The 22,459-nt window shown below is 46.5% G+C and overlaps 1 protein-coding gene across 1 annotated transcript in view; it reads right to left on the reverse strand.

The window, feature by feature from the left end:
- The window catches only part of MYDGF (myeloid derived growth factor), a 49,287-nt gene extending 26,906 nt beyond the window's left edge, over window positions 1-22,381 (reverse strand). The window contains exons 1-2 of the mRNA XM_075337824.1: window positions 22,196-22,381; window positions 17,368-17,418 (exon numbers count right to left, since the gene is read on the reverse strand). Of these exons, the coding sequence (XP_075193939.1) occupies window positions 17,368-17,418; window positions 22,196-22,336 (192 nt within the window). The 5' untranslated portion in view covers window positions 22,337-22,381. The remainder of the gene's footprint in view (window positions 1-17,367; window positions 17,419-22,195) is intronic.
- Window positions 22,382-22,459: the final 78 nt, after the last annotated feature.

Raw genomic sequence — 22,459 nt, forward strand, 5'->3', positions numbered from 1 at the left:
CCAGATTTTTGCTCCCCCATTTGAGAACAGCATAATGCAGGGATACAGAGATCCTGATTCTAGTGATGTGTCCCTGACTGAGCTGCTTAGTGTAGTTTTGATATCACAAGATGACCCCATGCTTCCAGGTAGTCTTGCATACTCATACGTTCTGTATAACCCTGCCTATGCACAGTATACACAGGGGGGTTATACAGAGATCAGAATTCAGAGAATTGGTAAATGTGGAACAGATTAAACTGTGGCACTCAGTAAGTGACATATGGCTCTTCCTCCACATTATGCTGCTGCTCTGGGGTAGCAAAAACCTGCTGACAGATTCCCTTTGAACAGCGTCTATAAAAGGATGTAGCGGCACATGCCTGGATCCTTACTATTCCAAAACATACTTTTTTCTAATGTCACCAGAAAAACACTTCCTGCCTCCAATTGGGACATTGAAAGTAAAAGATGATTTGGAGTCACATATGATTTGAAGACCAAAATGTAAGGAGCAGAACTATTGTCACATTCAATTGTGGAACCTATTATTATTCCATGAATATCTAAGAATTAAAATACCTTAATATTAGCTTTGTTTGTGGGAAAACCCTTTAAGTGCTGACTGTTCTCTATTGAGAACCACATTTATTATGTCTCTCTTCTGCCCATACATGCTTAAGGGGGGTAAAGTTCTCAGAGATTGCCAGGAACTGAGCTAGCACCAATTGCATTGGCTTTAGTCATGGTCAATAACTTCAGCAGTCATGCCGCTAAATGTATTGGTTCTAAACACCAGTGTGAAAACAGATTTTTGGAGAAACGAGCCCACGTGGGCAGGCGTCATGGGGTGTCTGCCGATACCACACTTAGGAGGGCAATTTGGGAGTTATCGGTTAAGAGAAGCCCTTCTGTTTTGGCCAGCTTGAGTATCCAGTGTCCGAAAAGAAAAATGCAGTAAACAGCAGGCTACAGTGATGCTAAAGCGGGCTTTACACTCTGCGATATCGGTGCCGATATCACTAGCGTGCGTACCCGCCCCCATCGTTTGTGCGACACGGGAATATCGCTGCCCGTCACGCACAAAATCGCGCACCCCAGTCACACGGACTTACCTGCCCTGCGACGTCGCTCTGGCCGGCAATCCGCCTCCTTTCTAAGGGGCCGGGTTGTGCGGCGTCACAACGACGCCAGACGTCCAATAGAAGTGGAGGGGTGGAGATGAGCGGGACGTAACATCCTGCTCACCTCATTCCTTCCACATTGGCGGTGGAGGCAAGTAAGGAGATGTTCCTCGCTCCTGCGGTGTCACACACATCGATGTGTGCTGCCATAGGAACGAGGAGCAACATCGCTAATGAGAGGTAAACTTTTTTTTGTTTTAGGACGACCTCTCCGCGGCAAACGATTTTGGCCGCTTTTGCGATCGTTTTAGGTCGCACATAAGTGTCACACGCTGCGATATCGTTAATAACGCCGGATGTGCGTCACTAACGACGTGACCCCGACGATAAAACATTAACGATATCGTAGCGTGTAAAGCCCCCTTAGGGCTGCTTCTCACTTGCGAGTTTCTCGCAGTAGAGCAATGCGAGAAAAACTCGCATTGGAATCGGACACGTTAGTGAATGATTCAGCTCGCATCTGCGATTTTTTTTCTCAGTCCAAATCGGACTGAGAAAAAAAAATCGCAGCATGCTGCTTTTTTGCGAGTTTCTCGAACCATTTTTCTCAATGATTTCCTATGGAAGCGTGTTTAAAGAAGGATCACACACGCGCACCAGCGTTCCTATTTGCGAGTGTGGCAGTAACTTTGCTCATTCATTATTCAACAGATGATTGTGACAGCACATTTCCAAAGGTTAATTAAATGACATGTGTAATCTCTTTTAGCTAATTAAGATGTTGCAGGAAACTAGCATCGCAAACGCGACACACACGCGTCGCACATGCGAGCAAAAAGGATCGCAGTTGCGTTGAAATCGGTCCTAACATGAACTAAAATCAGCAGAGTTTTTTTTCAGCCCAGTCGGACCGATTTTACACGCATAGATGTGTTTCCACCCTTAAGATTCAACACGGAAAACAAGAACCAGTGACATGATGGAAGGAGTTTACCTGGCTGTCGTCAGGTCTAGTCTGGGAAGCACAAGTAGGTCTCTGGATGGAGAGAGTACTCTCCTGGATCAGACTCAACTAGTCAACCACTTACAGTCCATGTCCGTGATGGGAACTATGATCAGAGCTGTGATAGGATTCTCCATTTTTAAGGATTTTGAATGTGTTTCCCAATGGTGACTGCACTACGTGTGACTTGTCAGTCTGGACATAAACAGGGTAACAGTCAGTCAGAGCTATCTTATGTTGCAAATGCAGGTAAGAAATTCTTAAGCAAACTACAAGTGCACTCAAATTAAAATGCCATAAAAAATGAATTTTAGTAATTCAATACATAAAGGGAAACATATTATATAGAGTCATTACACACAGAGGGATCTATTTCTAGCGTTGATTTCTGTTAATGTTGATGATTATGGCATACAGCCAATGAAAACCCAAAAGTCATTATCTCAGAAAAATAGAGTATTATATAAGACCAACTGAAAAAATTATTTTACACTCAGAAATGTTGGCGCCTACTGAAATGTGTACAGTAAATGCACTTAATACTTGGTTGGGGCTCCTTATGCATGAATTACGGCATCAATGCCGCGTGGCATGGAGGTGATCAGCCTGTGGCACTGCTGAGGTGATATGGAAGCTTTGATAGCAGCCTTCAGCTCATCTGCACTGTTGGGTCTGGTGTCTTTCATCTTCCTCTTGATTCTCTATGGCAGTGATGGCGAACCTATGGCACGCGTGCCACCAGGGGCACGCTGAGCCCATTCTGGTGGCACACGTGCTGTCGCCCGATGCTGCAGTTTTGATCTGCTAGTGCAGTCGCGCCGGCAGATCAAATCTGTGTTGGAGCGGAGGAGACATTTCTCCTCCGCTCTGACACTCCTCCTCCCCCAGGCTGCAGTGGGTTGCCTAGGAGACGGAGGAGCGTCAGAGAGCAGCGCCAGCGCCGTCTGCTGGCCACGTGGGAACTGAGGACCCAGCAGCGCGCAGCGGGGGAGCGTGTGCAGGTAAGTTGTGTGTTGATTTTTTTTTTTTAAAACTCGTGTGCGGCAGCGCCAGCGTGGGGGTGGGGCAGGGGCAACGCACATGGCAGCGTGGGGGTGGGGCAACGCACATGGCAGCGTGGGGGTGGGGCAACGCACATGGCAGCGTGGGGGTGGGGCAACGCACATGGCAACGTGGGGTGGGGGAGGGGGAACACACATGGCAGCGTGGGGGTGGGGGAACGCACATGCCAGCGTGGGGGTGGGGGAACGCACATGCCAGCGTGGGGGGGGGGGGGGGAATGACATGTAGGCCAGGATGGGGGAAACATGCATGGCAGGATGGGGGAAACATGCATGGCAGGATGGGGGAAACATGCATGGCAGGATGGGGGAAACATGCATGGCAGGATGGGGGAAACATGCATGGCAGGATGGGGGAAACATGCATGGCAGGATGGGGGAAACATGCATGCCAGGATGGGGGAAACATGCATGCCAGGATGGGGGAAACATGCATGCCAGGATGGGGGAAACATGCATGGCAGGATGGGGGAAACATGCATGGCAGGATGGGGGAAACATGCATGCCAGGATGGAGGAAACATGCATGCCAGGATGGAGGAAACATGCATGCCAGGATGGGGGAAACATGCATGCCAGGATGGGGGAAACATGCATGCCAGGATGGGGGAAACATGCATGCCAGGATGGGGGAAACATGCATGCCAGGATGGGGGAAACATGCATGCCAGGATGGAGGAAACATGCATGCCAGGATGGGGGAAACATGCATGCCAGGATGGGGGAAACATGCATGCCAGGATGGAGGAAACATGCATGCCAGGATGGAGGAAACATGCATGCCAGGATGGAGGAAACATGCATGCCAGGATGGAGGAAACATGCATGCCAGGATGGAGGAAACATGCATGCCAGGATGGAGGAAACATGCATGCCAGGATGGAGGAAACATGCATGCCAGGATGGAGGAAACATGCATGCCAGGATGGAGGAAACATGCATGCCAGGATGGAGGAAACATGCATGCCAGGATGGAGGAAACATGCATACCAGGATGGAGGAAACATGCCACGATAGGGTACATTTACCAGGAAGGGGTACATTTACCTGGATGGGGTAAATTAACCAGGATTGGGGTACTGTGATTATTATACTAGGTATTACTTTTGACAGTGTGGACAGGTGCCATGTCCTGCTGGAAAATGAAATTTCTATCTCCAAAAAGCTTGTCAGCAGAGGGAAACATGAAGTGCTCTAATATTTTCTTGTAGACGGCTGCACTGACTTTGGTCTTGATAAAACTCAGTGGACCTACACCAGCAGATGACATGGCTCCTCAAACCATCCCTGATTGTGGAAACTTCACACTAGACCTCAAGCAGCTTGTATTGTGGCCTCTCCACTCTTCCTCCAGACTCTGGGACCTTGATTTGCAAATTAAATGCAAAATTTACTTTCATCTGAAACCACCACCTTGGACCACTGAGTCTAATTCTTTTTCTCCTTGGCCCAGGTAAGACTCTTCTGGATTTGTCTATTGGTCACGAGTGGCTTGACACAAGGAATGCGACAGTTGTAGCCCATGTCTTGGATGCGTCTGTGTGTGGTGGCTCTTGAAGCACTGACTCCAGCAGCAGTCTACTCCTTGTAAATCTCCCCCAAATTTTTGAATGGCCTTTTCTTAACAATCCTATCAAGGCTGCGGTTATCCCTGTTGCTTGTGCACCATTTTCTACCACACTTTTTCCTTCCACTCAACTTTCCATTAATATGCTTGGACACAGCACTCTGAACAGCCAGCTTCTTTAGCAATGACCTTTTGTGGTTTACCCTCCTTGTGGAGTGTGTCAATGACTTCCTTCTGGACATCTGTCAAATCAGCAGTCTTCCCCATGATTGTCTAGCCTACTGAACCAGACTAAGGGACCATTTTAAACACTTAGGAAGCCTTTACAGGTGTTAAGGTAATTTTTCTAATTTTCTGAGATACTGATGTTTGTATTTTCATTGGCTGCAAGCCATAATCATCAACATTAACAGAAATAAACACTTGAAGTAGATCAATGCTTGCCATGACTATATATTTGATTCTCTTTTTGGATTGAAATACTGAAATAAGTTAACTTTTAGATATTCTAATTTATTGAGATGCACTTGTATGTATCAGACCATGAGATGATCCATGCCCACCCTAATCTCTACAGCAAGCTGTACCTTCCAGGACTGACAAATTACAAAAACCCGAACCTTGATTTTTATTAGACCAAGGTTATTCCCACATAGCTCCTCTTGGTGAGCTCATACTGGGGCTAGTCTTGGAATGTTCTAGATCTACATATTTCAGGATATCTTTTCCCCTCGAGCTCCTTGGAGGGTGATATCATTGTCATGTTTCCTATCACTATTTTACTTTTCTATACAGATGAAACATGACATGGATAACATCATTTATCTGACCAATATTAAGTTGGAAGTCGTTGGCTTGTCTTACATTGATATGAATGAATAAGTTATGTTCGTCCCTTCACTACGACACAGAAACGATATCTCCCATTAATATCAAACAGATGCAAGCCCCAATATTCTTCACTGACCACTAGCACCTGAGCTTCTAAGACAATCCTTTGAACAGAGAAAAAAAAAATTCCTTTGGAAGTGTACTTCTCTGCCTCTGAATATACAAATGCTAGCCTTTGTGTCTGGTTCCAGATCTCCTGTAGTTATTACCTGGTCACTGCAGGCGGCCCTACTCTCAATGGCGGCTGAAGTGTCAGCTCTCTCACTACCCCAGATATAATTAATTCCATATGTTCAATGTGAGTGTGATATGTCCCCTGTCTGGAGAGGTCTGTATGAATTTTACAATTTTTCTCTATGACAACCAGCAATTTCTCCTTTTTTTTTTTGAAAGATTAAGGCACCAAGCAAGCTTTTGCTGGTAATAAAAAGGATTCTATCAGAAGGTTTTTGCAACCTCATTTGAGAGCAGCATGATAAAGAGACCCTGAATCCAATAATGTACCATTTAGTTTAGTGGGTGCAGCAGTTCTGACTATCAGTTTTACGATTTAGCAATTTGTAGAAATGAAGAAGCAGTCCCCGCCCAGGATCTCTATATACAATGTCAATAGACAGAGCTGCTGATCACAGCAGGGAGTGTGGCGGACTAGATGACCTAGATGAACGGCATTCATCATCTCTGAAGCTAAAACAAACATGGCAGGTAAACAATAGCACACAGTGAGATTCTAGATGCATTGCTGAAAGCTTTGCATTAACCCATACAGCAAGCTGCCTTCAGATAGCGTAGCAAAAACCCGCTGACAGATTCCTTTTAAAAGGACTTTCCAAGATTAGAAAAAAACATTTTAATTTTTCTTCACCACCACCATAAACGTTTTATTTTTTAAATCTAAATTTTTCACATCCTCACTGATTCAGTGATGTGAATGATAGCGCTGATTTATATAGTAACCGCTTTGTGTCCATAAAGAATGCACAGCAATGTAAAAAAAAATTCCTGTGCATATGGGTAGTGTTTTTTAACGTCCTTTAACCACATAAAAATTTTAAGGCTGTGAAGTGGTTAAAAGAAGTGACTGTTGCTTTCATGTGGCGGCTTTGGTGCTCACTTTTAATACATACAATTAAAAAAAATAAATGCCAAGGCAGCCACAGTGCTGGTTTAGCATTGCACCCAGTGGATGACGATAAGGGGTGGGGCTTTGCTCAATTTGTGTTAAATGGAACCTATCAGCCTAATAAAACTGGTGAGACCCCCAATGCCAGGGATATGTCACTTATTAGTCTGTGGGCTGTAGTTTCACTACAATAAGTGTTTTATCAGCAGAAGATGAACCCTGCGGAACTAGGTTTCATATGAAGGCTAATCTGTAACCTCGCCCCCACCATTTATTGACAGTTTGCCAACCATGAACAGGAAGCTGCCAATCAGGAGGGTGGGAGTGAGGTACTACACAGCTTAGCATTCTGAGCACTCCTACGTCTACAGAAAAACAGTTATTCTATCAAAAGCACACTAAGCAGTGCAGTTAGCGAATTCCTGGAATCAGGCTCTTTGGCCCTATATTATGCGGTTTTCAGATTACATAGCAAAAACATCCTGGCAAATTCCCTTTAAAGAGGCCGTCTAGCAACGCTCATTTTGGTACAGACAAGTGAGTAATGTGCATTCTAGTAACTATGCAGAGAAGAATTGTCATCAGCACCATTCACCTATTGTTGTGAAAGTGAGAGGTGCAGACCAACCTCTTAAAAATGTACAGTCATATGAAAAAGTTTGGGCACCCCTATTAATATTAACCTTTTTTCTTTATAACAATTTGGGTTTTTGCAACAGCTATTTCAGTTTCATATATCTAATAACTGATGGACTGAGTAATATTTCTGGATTGAAATGAGGTTTATTGTACTAACAGAAAATCTGCAATCCGCATTTAAACAAAATTTGACCGGTGCAAAAGTATGGGCACCCTTATCAATTTCTTGATTTGAACACTCCTAACTACTTTTTACTGACTTACTAAAGCACTAAATTGGTTTTGTAACCTCAATGAGCTTTGAACTTCATAGGCAGGTGTATCCAATCATGAGAAAAGGTATTTAAGGTGGCCACTTGCAAGTTGTTCTCCTATTTGAATCTCCTATGAAGAGTGGCATCATAGGCTCCTCAAAACAACTCTCAAATGATCTGAAAACAAAGATTAGTCAACATAGTTGTTCAGGGGAAGGATACAAAAGTTGTCTCAGAGATTTAAACTGTCAGTTTCCACTGTGAGGAACATAGTAAGGAAATGGAAGAACACAGGTACAGTTCTTGCCAAGACCAGAAGTGGCAGGCCAAGAAAAATATCAGAAAGGCAGAGAAGAAGAATGGTGAGAACAGTCAAGACAATCCACAGACCACCTCCAAAGACCTGCAGCTTCATCTTGCTGCAGATGGGGTCACTGCATCGGTCAACAATACAGCGCACGTTGCACAAGGAGAATCTGTATGGGAGAGTGATGCGAAAGAAGCCGTTTCCGCAAGAACGCCACAAACAGTCGCCTGAGGTATGCAAAAGCACATTTGGACAAGCCAGTTACATTTTGGAAGAAGGTCCTGTGGGCTGATGAAACAAAGATTGAGTTGTTTGGTCATACAAAAAGGCGTTATGCATGGAGGCAAAAAAACACGGCATTCCAAGAAAAGCACTTGCTACCCACAGTAAAATTTGGTGGAGGTTCCATCATGCTTTGGGGCTGTGTGGCCAATGCCGCCACCGGGAATCTTGTTAAAGTTGAGGGTCGCATGGATTCAACTCCGTAACAGCAGATTCTTGACAATAATGTGCAAGAATCAGTGACAAAGTTGAAGTTACACAGGGGATGGATATTTCAGCAAGACAATGATCCAAAACACCGCTCCAAATCTACGCATTCATGCAGAGGAACAATTACAATGTTCTGGAATGGCCATCCCAGTCCCCAGACCTGAATATCATTGAAAATCTGTGGGATGATTTGAAGCGTGCTGTCCATGCTCGGCGACCATCAAACTTAACTGAACTGGCATTGTTTTGTAAACAGGAATGGTCAAATATATCTTCATCCAGGAACTCATTAAAAGCTACAGGAAGCGACTAGAGGCTGTTATTTTTGCTGCAAAAGGAGGATCTACAAAATATTAATGTCACTTTTATGTTGAGGTGCCCATACTTTTGCACCGGTCAAATTTTGTTTAAATGCGTATTGCACATTTTCTGTTAGTACAATAAACGTCATTTCAATCCAGAAATATTACTAAGTCCATCAGTTATTAGATATATGAAACTGAAATAGCTGTTGCAAAAACCCAATTTGTTATAAAGAAAAAAGGTTAACATTAATAGGGATGCCCAAACTTTTTAATACGACTGTATTAAAATGGTTGTTCTCAACAGGGCTGTGGAGTCGGAGTTCATTTTGGTGGAGTCTGTATAAAATGCACCGAATCCGACTCCTAAAATATATAATAAATTGGGGACAGTAGTGCAACGCAGAATGTGCTGAATATTTTACTAAATAATAACATTTAGTATATTGCTTATATTTAAGTGAAAAATGTATTGTAGTACAATGTGAACATCAGACATTTAATTATGCAATAAAGAGAATTTTGTTACCGTAAATTCTTTTTCTTATAGTTCCGTATTGGGAGACCCAGACCATGGGTGTTTAGCTTCTGCCTCCGGAGGACACACAAAGTACTACACTTAAAAGTGTAGCTCCTCTCTCTGAGCTTATACACCCCCTGGTAGCCAGTCCTAGCCAGTTTAGTGCAAAAGCTGAAGGAGAATAGCCACCCACAAGTAGAACCGAGTAAGGACCGGAACAACCGGAGACTCTGTCCACGACAACAGCCGGTGATAACACACGGAACAAGAAAATTGCCAACAGGCAACAGGGAGGGAGCTGGGTCTCCCAATACGGAACTATAAGAAAAAGAATTTACGGTAAGTAACAAAATTCTCTTTTTCTTTATCGTTCCTTTGGGAGACCCAGACCATGGGACGTTCCAAAGCTGTCCCTGGGTGGGAATAAACAGAAAAAACTAAGAAGTAGGCGGAGCCTAACTTCACAAGTGGGCGACAGCCGCCTGAAGGATGCGTCTGCCCAAGCTCGCATCTGCCGAAGCATGAGCATGCACTTGGTAGTGCTTCGAAAAGGTATGCAGGCTAGTCCAAGTGGCAGCCTGACAGACTTGTTGAGCCGTAGCCTGGTGCCTAAAAGCCCAAGAGGCACCGACAGATCTGGTCGAGTGTGCTTTGATCCCCGGCGGGGGAGGCACCTGAGTACTCTGGTAGGCGTCCGAAATGGTCGATCTAATCCAACGGGCCAAGGTCGGCTTAAAAGCAGAGAGACCCTTGCGCCGCCCTGTGGTTAGCACAAAAAGAGAGGTGCACCGCCTAAGCGCAGCGGTGCGAGACACATAAATCCGGAGAGCACGTACCAGATCTAGAGTATGCAGCGCTTTCTCAAAGCGATGAACAGGGGCCGGACAGAAGGAAGGCAAGGAAATATCCTGGTTAAGGTGGAAGGGAGAGACCACCTTAGGAAGAAAGTCCGGGGTCGGACGGAGAACTACCTTGTCTTGGTGAAAAACCAAAAAAGGTGACTCCGAGGAGAGTGCAGCCAAATCAGAGACTCTCCTGAGAGAAGTTATGGCAACTAGAAAGGCCACCTTTTGAGAAAGACAATACAAAGAAACCTCCCTAAGGGGCTCGAAAGGGGGTTTCTGCAATACCGTGAGGACCAAGTTAAGGTCCCAGGGATCCAAGGGCCGCCGATAAGGCGGAATGATGTGAGACGCACCTTGCATGAAGGTGTGGACCTGAGCCAGCCGGGCGAGACGCCGCTGGAACAGCACTGATAGAGCTGAGACTTGTCCCTTGAGAGAGTTGAGGGACAGTCCTAGCTGCAGACCGGACTGTAAAAAAAAAAAAAAGACAGAAGGGTCGGCAACGAGAATGGCCAAGGAGAATGGCCGGAAGAGCGACACCAGGACAGGAAAATTTTCCAAGTCCTGTGATACATCTTGACGGAGGAAGACTTACGGGCCCGAGTCATAGTGGAGATGACTTCAGGAGGAATACCAGAAGCCGTCAAAATCCAGGACTCAAGAGCCACGCCGTCAATTTGAGTGCCGCAGAAGTCGGGCGGAAAAACGGACCTTGCGAGAGCAGGTCTGGACGGTCCGGAAGATGCCACGGCATCTCCACGGACAGTTGGAGCAGGTCCGGATACCAAGCTCGCCTGGGCCAGTCCGGTGCAATGAGGATGACTCGACGGCCCTCCATTCTGATCTTGCGCAGGACTCTGGGCAAGAGAGCTAGAGGGGGAAACACGTAGGACAGACGAAACTGGGACCAGCCTTGAACCAGAGCGTCCGTGGCGAAGGCCTGAGGATCGTGGGAGCGAGCCACGTAAACCGGAACCTTGCTGTTGTGACGGGATGCCATTAGGTCCACGTCCGGAGTGCCCCACTTGCGGCAGATTAACTGAAACACTGCCGGGTGCAGGGACCACTCGCCACCGTCCACGGATTGACGGCTGAGATAATCTGCCTCCCAGTTTTCTACGCCAGGGATGTGGACTGCGGATATGGTGGACTTGGAGTCCTCCGCCCATTGAAGAATGCGTTGGACCTTCAACATTGCCAGGCGGCTGCGTGTCCCGCCTTGGTGATTGATGTAGGCAACCGCTGTCGCGTTGTCTGACTGGACTTGAATGTGCCTGCCCGCCAACAGGTGGTGAAAGGCTAGGAGAGCTAGAAGCACAGCTCTGGTTTCCAGCACATTGATTGAAAGGGCTGACTCGGACGGAGTCCAAGTGCCCTGTGCTCTGTGGTGGAGATGTACCGCTCCCCAGCCGGATAGGCTGGCATCCGTGGTGAGAATCACCCAGGACGGAGTCAGGAAGGAGCGCCCTTAGGACAGGGAGAGGGGTCGAAGCCACCACTGAAGAGAGCGCCTGGTCCGTGGCGACAGAGCCACTAACCTCTGTAAGGAGGAAGGCCGCTTGTCCCAACAGCGGAGAATGTCCAGCTGCAGAGGACGCAGATGGAACTGGGCAAAGGGAACCGCCTCCATGGAGGCCACCATTTGACCCAGCACCTGCATCAGACGCCTGAGGGTATAACGGCGGGGCCTCAGGAGAGAGCGCACCGCCAACCGGAGTGACAGCTGTTTGTCTAAGGGCAACTTCACAAGTGCCGGCAAAGTCTCGAACTGCATCCCTAGGTACGTGAGACTCTGGGTCGGAGTCAGAGTGGATTTGGGAAGATTGACAATCCACCCGAATTGGGCTAGGGTGGCGAGAGTGAGCGAAACACTCCGCTGACAGTCTGCGCTGGATGTACCCTTGACCAGAAGGTCGTCCAGATAAGGAAGCACTGCTAACCCCTGGAGGTGCAGGACCGCAATCACTGCCGCCATGACCTTGGTGAATACCCGAGGGGCCGTGGCTAACCCGAAGGGGGGAGCCACGAATTGGAAATGATCCTCTCCTATCGCAAAACGTAACCAACGCTGATGTGACACTGCGATTGGCACATGTAGATAGGCATCTCTGATGTCGATGGACGCCAGGAACTCCCCTTGGGTCATAGAGGCAATGACTGATCGCAGAGACTCCATGCGAAAATGCCGCACCCGGACATGCTTGTTGAGAAGCTTGAGATCCAGGATGGGCCGGAAGGTACCGTTCTTTTTCGGAACTAGGAAGAGATTTGAGTAAAAACCTCTGAACCGTTCCTGAGCGGGAACTGGGACAATCACTTAGTTTGCCTGCAAGGACGCCACGGCCTGCGAGAAGGCAGCGGCCTTGGAGCAGGGGGGGATTGAGAGAAAAAAAATCTGTTTGGAGGGCTGGAAGAGAATTCTATCCTGTAGCCGTGAGATATGATGTCTCTCACCCACTGATCGGAGACTTGCTTTAACCAAGCGTCGCCAAAGTGGGAGAGCCTGCCACCGACTAAGGACGTGGCTGGAGCGGGCCGAGAGTCATGAGGAAGCTGCCTTAGTGGCAGAACCTCCTGCGGTCTTCTGCGGACGCGCTTTTGGGCGCCAGTTGGATTTCTGATCCTTGGCTGAGTTAGCGGACGAGGCGGAAGGCTTAGAGGATGACCAGTTGGAGGAACGAAACCTCGATTGATTCCTACCCTGGGCGGGTTTCCTGGTCTTGGTTTGTGGCATGGAAGTACTCTTCCCGCCAGTAGCTTCTTTAATGATTTCATACAGCTGTTCACCAAACAGCCGTGAACTAGCAAAAGGGAGCCCAGCAAGAAACTTCTTGGAAGAAGCATCTGCCTTCCACTCTCGAAGCCACAAAATCCTGCGGATAACAAGAGAATTAGCTGAAGCCACCGCAGTGTGGTGAGCTAAGGTATGCACACCAGTGACTATGGAAGGGGAATACATGGAATAGCAGAAACTGCTGTGTGAATACTGACATGAAAAATTCAATAGCTATTTGTAAGAATGAAATGTGAAAAATGGAACCTGCATTACTGCCATGAATATATGAATAAAGAGAAATTTAGCTACTGAATTGATCAATGCAGAAGAGCCCCAACACTACGCCAAAGTATTTCTCTACGTTGGGGTCCCTAGCTTGTGTGTGTCCTCTCATGCAGTTAAAAAACTTACCGTGTATGGGACGCTGAGACCCAGGCTATATATGCGTATAATGTGGATTGGCAATAGGTGTGAGTGGGGTGGGTTCTCAAACGAAAAACTACTAACATTAAGGAATAACGTTTGGAACTCCATTCTATGTCTGAACTGGGTGCAAAAAACCTAAAACAGAAACTGCTGTGTGAATACTGACATGAAAAATTCAATAGCTATTTGTAAGAATGAAATGTGAAAAATGGAACCTGCATTACTGCCATGAATATATGAATAAAGAGAAATTTAGCTACTGAATTGATCAATGCAGAAGAGCCCCAACACTACGCCAAAGTATTTCTCTACGTTGGGGTCCCTAGCTTGTGTGTGTCCTCTCATGCAGTTAAAAAACTTACCGTGTATGGGACGCTGAGACCCAGGCTATATATGCGTAATAGTTTCTGCTATTCCATGTATTCCCCTTCCATAGTCACTGGTGTGCATACCTTATCTCCCCATAGTGATGTTTTTTAGGTTTTTTGCACCCAGTTCAGACATAGAATGGAGTTCCAAACGTTATTCCTTAATGTTAGTAGTTTTTCGTTTGAGAACCCACCCCACTCACACCTATTGCCAATCCACATTATACGCATATATAGCCTGGGTCTCAGCGTCCCATACACGGTAAGTTTTTTAACTGCATGAGAGGACACACACAAGCTAGGGACCCCAACGTAGAGAAATACTTTGGCGTAGTGTTGGGGCTCTTCTGCATTGATCAATTCAGTAGCTAAATTTCTCTTTATTCATATATTCATGGCAGTAATGCAGGTTCCATTTTTCACATTTCATTCTTACAAATAGCTATTGAATTTTTCATGTCAGTATTCACACAGCAGTTTCTGCTATTCCATGTATTCCCCTTCCATAGTCACTGGTGTGCATACCTTATCTCCCCATAGTGATGTTTTTTAGGTTTTTTGCACCCAGTTCAGACATAGAATGGAGTTCCAAACGTTATTCCTTAATGGCAGTGTGGTGAGCAGCCTCTAGCATGGCAGACATGGCATAGGATGAAAAAGCTGAAGTCTGAGCAGTTAAGGTAACCATCTCAGGCATAGATTCCTTGGTGAGGGAATGCATCTCCTCTAGAGAAGCAGAGATGGCTTTGAGAGCCCACACTGCTGCAAAAGTCGGGGAAAACGCGGCTCCCGCAGCTTCATACACAGATTTGGCCAGAAGGTCAATCTGACGGACAGTGGAATCCTTAAGTGAGGTGCCGTCAGCCACCAACACAACGGCCCGGGCTGAGAGCCTAGACACCGGAGGGTCTACCTTTGGGGAGTGAGACCACTCCTTGACCACCTCAGGTGGAAATGGAAACCGGTCATCAGAACCACGCTTTGGAAAGCGTTTGTCAGGGCAGGCCCTGGGTTTGGTCACAGCGGTCTGAAAACTGGAGTGGTTAAAGAACACACTCTTCACTCTCTTAGGCGAGGTAAACTGATGTTTTTCTGCCAAAGAGAGTTGCTCCTCTGACACTGGCGGATTGAGATCCAGCACAGAATTAATAGAAGCAATCAAATCACTAAGATCTGAGTCACCCTCAGAACTCGATGGGATACATAGCCTCCGAGCCCCCAGTGAGGGCATCCTCCTCATCTTGAGATTCAGCTCTTGAGACAGAGCCGTGGGATGGGGAGGGGGAGGAAACCCTGCGCCTTCTCTTAGAAGGACGGGGTCTGGGATCAGATGATGAATCCTCCGTGAGCTCCGATGGACGGAGGTCAGAGGATAGGAGTCCTCTGTCAAGAGTATTAGAGGCACCCTGTGAGGGGGGCTGATGCATATTCATCAAAGTCCTGGACAAAAGTCCCATGGACTCAGCAAATGACTGGGATATGGACCTAGAAAAGGACTCTACCCAGGCCGGGGGTTCAATCACAGGTGCAGCAGCAGCCTGAGAGACCACTGGGGGTGAGACTCCACGCTGTGGCACCGCCAAGTTAGAGCAGACATCACAATGTGGATAGGTGCTCGGCTCAGGCAGCAGGAGCTTACATACAGTGCATGCAGAATAAAGCTTTGGAGCCTTGCTCCTTGTGTGAGATATGCTGCTGGAGTGGGGGCTTTGCAGAGAATGAACCCCAGGGAGAATATACAGAGGTCCACAACCGGAGACCGGCTGTGGCTTACCAGACCGCTGAGCGCGGTGTTGTGTGCCCTCCAGATCCCGAAGCCCGGTCCCCCAGTCGCAGCACCTCAGCAGAGATGCAGAATACAGGATGTCCCAGAGCAGAGTGAACTCTGCCTGAGAAGAGGGCGTTCCTATAAAAGAGCGGGAACTGGAGGGCTATAGAGACCTGCAGGGAAGGAGGGACGCCCCAGCAGTGGGGAGTGTCCCTCCCCTGTGTAGAACGGCCGCCGGGAGGAGCCGAACCTGTCCCTCTGCATGAGTGACATGCGAGGGCAGGAAAATGAAACTAGGCCTCCGGCGAAGCCAGGGCCTAAATTTAAGCGGCGAGGCCGACAAGTAGGCACCATCGGCGCGGTTCTCAGGCAAAAGCTAGAGAACCCGCCGGAAAAGTTAAAACAAAACAATCACATACAGCATACTCTCCCCTTACAATAAAGAACAGGGACCCCCAACATAAACGTCTCAGGTACTTAGCTGCTGAGACGCAGGGCCATGTCCCTGGGGATGAGTGCTCTGGTCCAACAGAATCCTCAAGGGGCTGTGGATGGAGACCGGACTCCTGCCAGGCATGGAGACCGTGTTGGCTCCCACTTCAAGCCAGAGCCCAGAAGGGATGGTGAAGGAGCGCGGCATGTAAGGCTGCAGCCTTGTAAATCAACCTTAACAACACCGCCGACACAGTGGGGTGAGAAGGGACATGCCGGGAGTCCAGACATGGACCCGCTTTTCTTCAAACTCTTTCCAAAAGTCAAACAAATCAGATGAGAATGCATGTGTGGATGTATGCCTCCTGACACAAAGCAATAAACTGGCTAGGACTGGCTACCAGGGGGTGTATAAGCTCAGAGGGAGGAGCTACACTTTTAAGTGTAGTACTTTGTGTGTCCTCCGGAGGCAGAAGCTAAACACCCATGGTCTGGGTCTCCCAAAGGAACGATAAAGAAAATCAAGATATTTAGATACAACATAAAATATATTTACAACTTTAGATATATATATACATACATACATACATACATACACACACACAGATATATATATATATGTAATCTACTGTATATTACATAGTGTATTACATATTTACAATTTATTAGTTTGTGTTCTAAAGTTTTATTCCAATTATTTTATTCAAATATTTTATGTTCTATCCAAATATCTTGATTATTGTATCATAAAAATTATTAAATGTCTGATGCTCACATACACATGTTCATGTACTACAATAAACTTTTCACCTAACTATAAGCAATATATGTAGGAGTCGGAGTCGGTGCAAGAGAAATTGAGGAGTCGGAGGTTTGGTTTACCGACTCCACAGCTCTGGTTCTCAATTTCTTTAGGAGTTCAACACTCCTGAGGATGCACTGTTTAGACTAGCTGCATGGTCCCGTCACTGACCTCAGCCGTGCCTTCACCGAGGCTGGAAATACCAGCAGCTTCACCTCTGCAGCATGGGAGAATATCAGGGACACGGAGGCTGGCTGGATCCAGGGAGCTTCAGAACAGCACAAACAGGCAGTAAACGATAGGTAGAGAGTGTTCGCTGCTTTCAGACTAGGTAACTGGACACAGGCACGAGATTTGAAAGAGCAACATGGATGATGATAGAGGAATCAAGAAATGAGGACGGCGATCAGCGGCAGGAGGGGGGACAGGAGCCGAAAAACAGCCCGCCCATCTGAGCCACACAGGTCATTAGCATACGGAATGGTCATGTTTTATAAAGTTATTTTTGGGGTCTAAAAGGGGAGTCAGGGCACAAGGTGCACCTTCATAGAATGCAGCCCAGGAGCTGCAGAAGGGGATTCTTTTAGTTTAATAGTGAGACAAACTGGTGACAGGTTCCCGTTAAAAAACAAACAAAAAAACCCTTGAAGGGATTTGTCCGTTCGGTCCTATTGTTGAATGATCTTACCTCATTTGTACCTCCCTGGGCTGCGTAATGAAAACTGCAGGAGAAGTCGCCCTATGGAAGGATACAAAAACAAGCAAAGTAAACTAAGGAAATATGTAGTTATTTAAGGAACTGTAAAAAATGTAGGAGCGCTGTAAATACTGCTGTCACAGTTTAAGAGCGGCATTTAAGAGAATAACATCTGCAGACAGAGCCCCGCACCACCTGTGGCCATTAGAGGCAGATAATGGCTGAGTATAACAGCCATTACATCACAAGCTTAGATTCAAAGCACCACTCATGCAGTGAAATACAAAATTAACAAATAAACACGGTGTGGGGTCCCTCCCTTTTGATAACCAGTCAAGGTAAAGTAGACAGCTGCAGGATGATATTATCAGGCTGGGAAGGTCCATGGTTATTCAGCCCTTCCCGGCCTAAACATTCCAGCTTGCAGCCACCCCAGAACTGACGCATCATGAGATGCTCCAATTCTGGCACTTCAGTTCAGCTTTTCCCAATGCCCTGGTGCAGTGGCAATTGGGATAACTATTTATGCGGTTGATGTCAGCTGTGAATTTTCAGCTGGCATCAAGCCCTGGTGTTAGTAATGGAGAGGCATCTATCAGACTCCCACATTACTAACCCAGTAAATATATATACATAAAAAAAAATCTATTGAAATAAACACTCTTCAACACTGTCCCGTGTTCACCATTAAAAAAAATACAAAAAAAAAAAAATAGTTCACTGAATGTGACAGTCCACGAAAAAAAAATCTGAAAAAAAACCCCCCAAAACACACAAAATAAAAACAAACACTCCCTCGTTCACTTTTAAAAAATTAAATAAAAATACCCGGCAGGTGTAAAGTAGTTCTGCGAATCCAATGAAGGCCAGTGAATCAGAAGAAGAAAATCTATGGAGCCTTGTTCTGACACTCGATAGGCCTTGGCCAACAGCCACTTCCAGGTCACGCTGTGCTGTGTGAGACACAGCGACGCTGAAGAGCAGCGACATCAGTAACATTACCGCCATGAATGCAAAAGTAGCGGACAACCTCTAGGCCAGTCGATTGTGATTAATGTATATGTGGAAACAACAGAAAGTTAAAAGAGTTGTCCTGACGTGAGGCTCAAGTCCCCAGTCACTCAAAGGCAATCCTAACTGTGGATTCACAAGTCTGCATATCAATGCTGACAGTGCGCACTGAGTAGATAAGTCTCGAGTAGCTCTATATCCATCCTCACTGTGAGCACTTATAGCGGATTCAAAAGTCTGCGTTCAATCTACAGTATATCCGGCCTCACTGTCAGCACTTAGTGGAACCACAAGTCTGTGGTCGATATGTCAATCCTAACAGTGTACACTGTGCGGATTCACAAGTCTACAGTCACTGTATATCAATCCTGACAGTGTGCACTGTGCAGATTCATCAGTCTGCAGTCATTGTATATCAATCCTACAATAGGATAAAGAGTTGCACACTAGTCACAATGTATATGGGAATGATGAAAAGCGAAACTGCTATGGAATACTAGACTGAAAAATACAATGAACTATCTGAAAAAGTGAAAAAACATGAAAAATGGAATATGCATAACTGCTATGAATAATAGGAATATAAGAGATGTTTACCCATTGTATTGATGTAAAAGAGCCCCAAACCAACGCCAAGGTAATCTCTATTTTTGGGGTCCCTAGCCTATATGTAACCTCACCTGCAGTTAAAAAACTTGCTCTGTATGGGAAGCAAAGGACCAAGCTATATATGTGAAATAAGACACATGACTATGGGTGGGGCAGGGTTCTCAGACAGAAAGTGCATACTAATTAAAGAATGTATGTCTAGAACTCCAATGGTGTGAACATGGTGCACCATGTTCACACCATTGGTGTTCCAGACAAACATTCTTTAGTTTGTATATCAATTCTGACAGTGCGCATTGTGCAGATTCACAAGTCTGCAGTCACTATGTATCAATTCTGACAGTGCGCATTGTGCAGATTCACAAGTCTGCAGTCACTATGTATCAATTCTGACAGTGCGCATTGTGCAGATTCACAAGTCTGCAGTCACTGTATATCAATCCTGACAGTGCGCATTGTGCAGATTCACATGTCTGCAGTCACTATGTATCAATTCTGACAGTGCGCACTGTGCAGATTCACAAGTCTGCAGTCACTATGTATCAATTCTGACAGTGCGCACTGTGCAGATTCACAAGTCTGCAGTCACTATGTATCAATTCTGACAGTGCGCACTGTGCAGATTCACAAGTCTGCAGTTGGTGTATATCAATCCAGTCAGTGCGTGCAATGTGATGATTCAAAAGCCTGCGGTCACCCAAACTGACTGCAGACTTGAACCCCAAGCCGACATAATCCCTTAAAGTCTAAGAAAAAAAAAGCCCTAGTATCCACAATGAAAATTGCAATATCTCTCATTGTTAATAACTTCAATAAATATATATATATATATATATATATATATATATATATATATATATATATATATATACATACACACATATATATATACACACACATACATATATATACATATACACACACACATAAAAAAAAAAAAAAACATTGCCCCAAAAAATATACACGTAACAAAACTCTGATTTAAATATTAGAATATCGTCTGATCACACATTCCCTTTAAGTCAGTGCAAGTTATCATTACACTATGGTTGAAGACAAGAAAACAGAAAAACAAGTGAGTGGTTTTTGGACAGGTGAGCGTGTCCGTTGGGCAGTACAATAAGAGGTGCATGTATTTGACACATCCCAGATTGAAAGGTGTAGCCTTAACCTTTTCCTATCCAATAAAATTTCCTGTTCTGCCCATTGAAATCCTATTATAATTGGGGAAAAACGTCAAAACAGAATTTTGCAATATGAATGAATTTTGTAAAATAAATCAACAGGAAGTCAATCTATTCACATGTGAATGATACACAAAGCAGTGGCCCGACAAAGGAGCGTAACGGAATTTTTGGAATGGGGGACTAAGGATAGGAAAAGGTTAAAGGGGTTGTTCACATTCAGGAAAGTGGGCCCCAACTGTGTAAAATGCCTAAAAAACAACTCATTATGTCCTCACGCACTCTGCATCCAGCAGTGCAGTATTGGTCCCAGTTCTTTGACTACAACGGTGATATCACATAACCAACACAGGTCTCAACTCTAGCCAATCAGTGAGCTCAGCATGGTGTGTGCCGTCACCTCACCAACACGGATCACGACTCTAGCCAATCAGTGAGCTCAGCACGGTGTGTGCCGTCACCTCACCAACACGGATCACGACTCTAGCCAATCAGTGAGCTCAGCACGGTGTGTGCCGTCACCTCACCAACAACACCGGACACGACTCTAGCCAATCGGTGAGCTCAGCATGGTGTGTGCCGTCACCTCACCAACAACACCGGCCACGACTCTAGCCAATCAGTGAGCTCAGCATGGTGTGTGCCGTCACCTCACCAACAACACCGGCCTTGACTCTAGCCAATCAGTGAGCTCAGCATGGTGTGTGCCGTCACCTCACCAACACGGGTCACGACTCTAGCCAGTCAGTGAGCTCAGCATGGTGTGTGCCGTCACCTCACCAACAACACCGGCCACGACTCTAGCCAATCAGTGAGCTCAGCATGGTGTGCCGTCACCTCACCAACACGGGTCACGACTCTAGCCAATCAGTGAGCTAAGCACGGTGTGTGCCGTCACCTCACCAACACGGGTCACGACTCTAGCCAATCAGTGAGCTAAGCACGGTGTGTGCCGTCACCTCACCAACACGGGTCACGACTCTAGCCAATCAGTGAGCTAAGCACGGTGTGTGCCGTCACCTCACCAACACGGGTCACGACTCTAGCCAATCAGTGAGCTAAGCACGGTGTGTGCCGTCACCTCACCAACACGGGTCACGACTCTAGCCAATCAGTGAGCTAAGCACGGTGTGTGCCGTCACCTCACCAACACGGGTCACGACTCTAGCCAATCAGTGAGCTAAGCACGGTGTGTGCTGTCACCTCACCAACACGGGTCACGACTCTAGCCAATCAGTGAGCTAAGCACGGTGTGTGCCGTCACCTCACCAACACGGGTCACGACTCTAGCCAATCAGTGAGCTAAGCACGGTGTGTGCCGTCACCTCACCAACACGGGTCACGACTCTAGCCAATCAGTGAGCTCAGCACGGTGTGTGCCGTCACCTCACAGATAGTGAGTGGCTAGAGTGCTGACAGTCACCGCAACAGCAAAAATACCTGAACTGGAGCAGGCAGCCAACACCAGACTGAGGAGGGGAGGACATAATGAGATTCTTGTTTTAGGGATTTCACAGTTTGGGCTCCGCTTTCCTAAAAGTGGACCACCACTTTAGGCTATGATCACACATTGTATTTTTTATGCATTTTTTTCTGCAGTCAAAACTTGCTCTCTTGGCAGTTAACCCCCCCCCAAAAAAAACTGCTTCCAAAAAGCAAGTTTAGCTGCGTATTTCCAGCATCATTTGTTTGATCAGCACAAAAGCAAAAAACGCAGCAGTTGCATTTTTTTTCCACTCTCTTGTGGCTTTCAATGATGAAAATACTGCAAAAAAACCCGCTGAAATAATTGACATGCCGCTTCTTTAAAAAAAAAAAAAAGGTGAGCGTGAGATTTCTGAACTCTCATAGCTTTTTCTGGTACTGTATTTGCATAAAGATCATGCAAACCGCTGCAAAAACGCAACGTGTGCACGTTTGCTTCCCTCCCTGCAGGGAACTGGACCCTTATGAAAAACCAGGATATAATAGCAGCCTATGAGGCTGCTCTCACTGCAGCATATAACATGTCGGACCTGCTTCCGTGTATACATGTGGTCCAGGCCCCCCGGCATCACGTCAAACTCCTCCGTGCTCCCGGCAGAGTCAGCCCGAATGTGAGAACTAAGGCACAGCAAGAGCACCGCGCTCACCGCCGCCGCCGCCGCCGCCGCCATAGTCCTCCCGGCTACTGCCTGGGAAGGTGACGTGGGGCTACACTAGAGTGCAACGTACCGGGAGGGCGGAGCATCGCAGTCACGTGACCACACAGCGTGGGTAGAGCTCACAGGGAGGACAGG

Source organism: Anomaloglossus baeobatrachus, chromosome 1 (genome assembly GCF_048569485.1).
Source record: "Anomaloglossus baeobatrachus isolate aAnoBae1 chromosome 1, aAnoBae1.hap1, whole genome shotgun sequence".
In the NCBI taxonomy this organism is placed as follows: Eukaryota; Metazoa; Chordata; class Amphibia; order Anura; family Aromobatidae; genus Anomaloglossus; species Anomaloglossus baeobatrachus.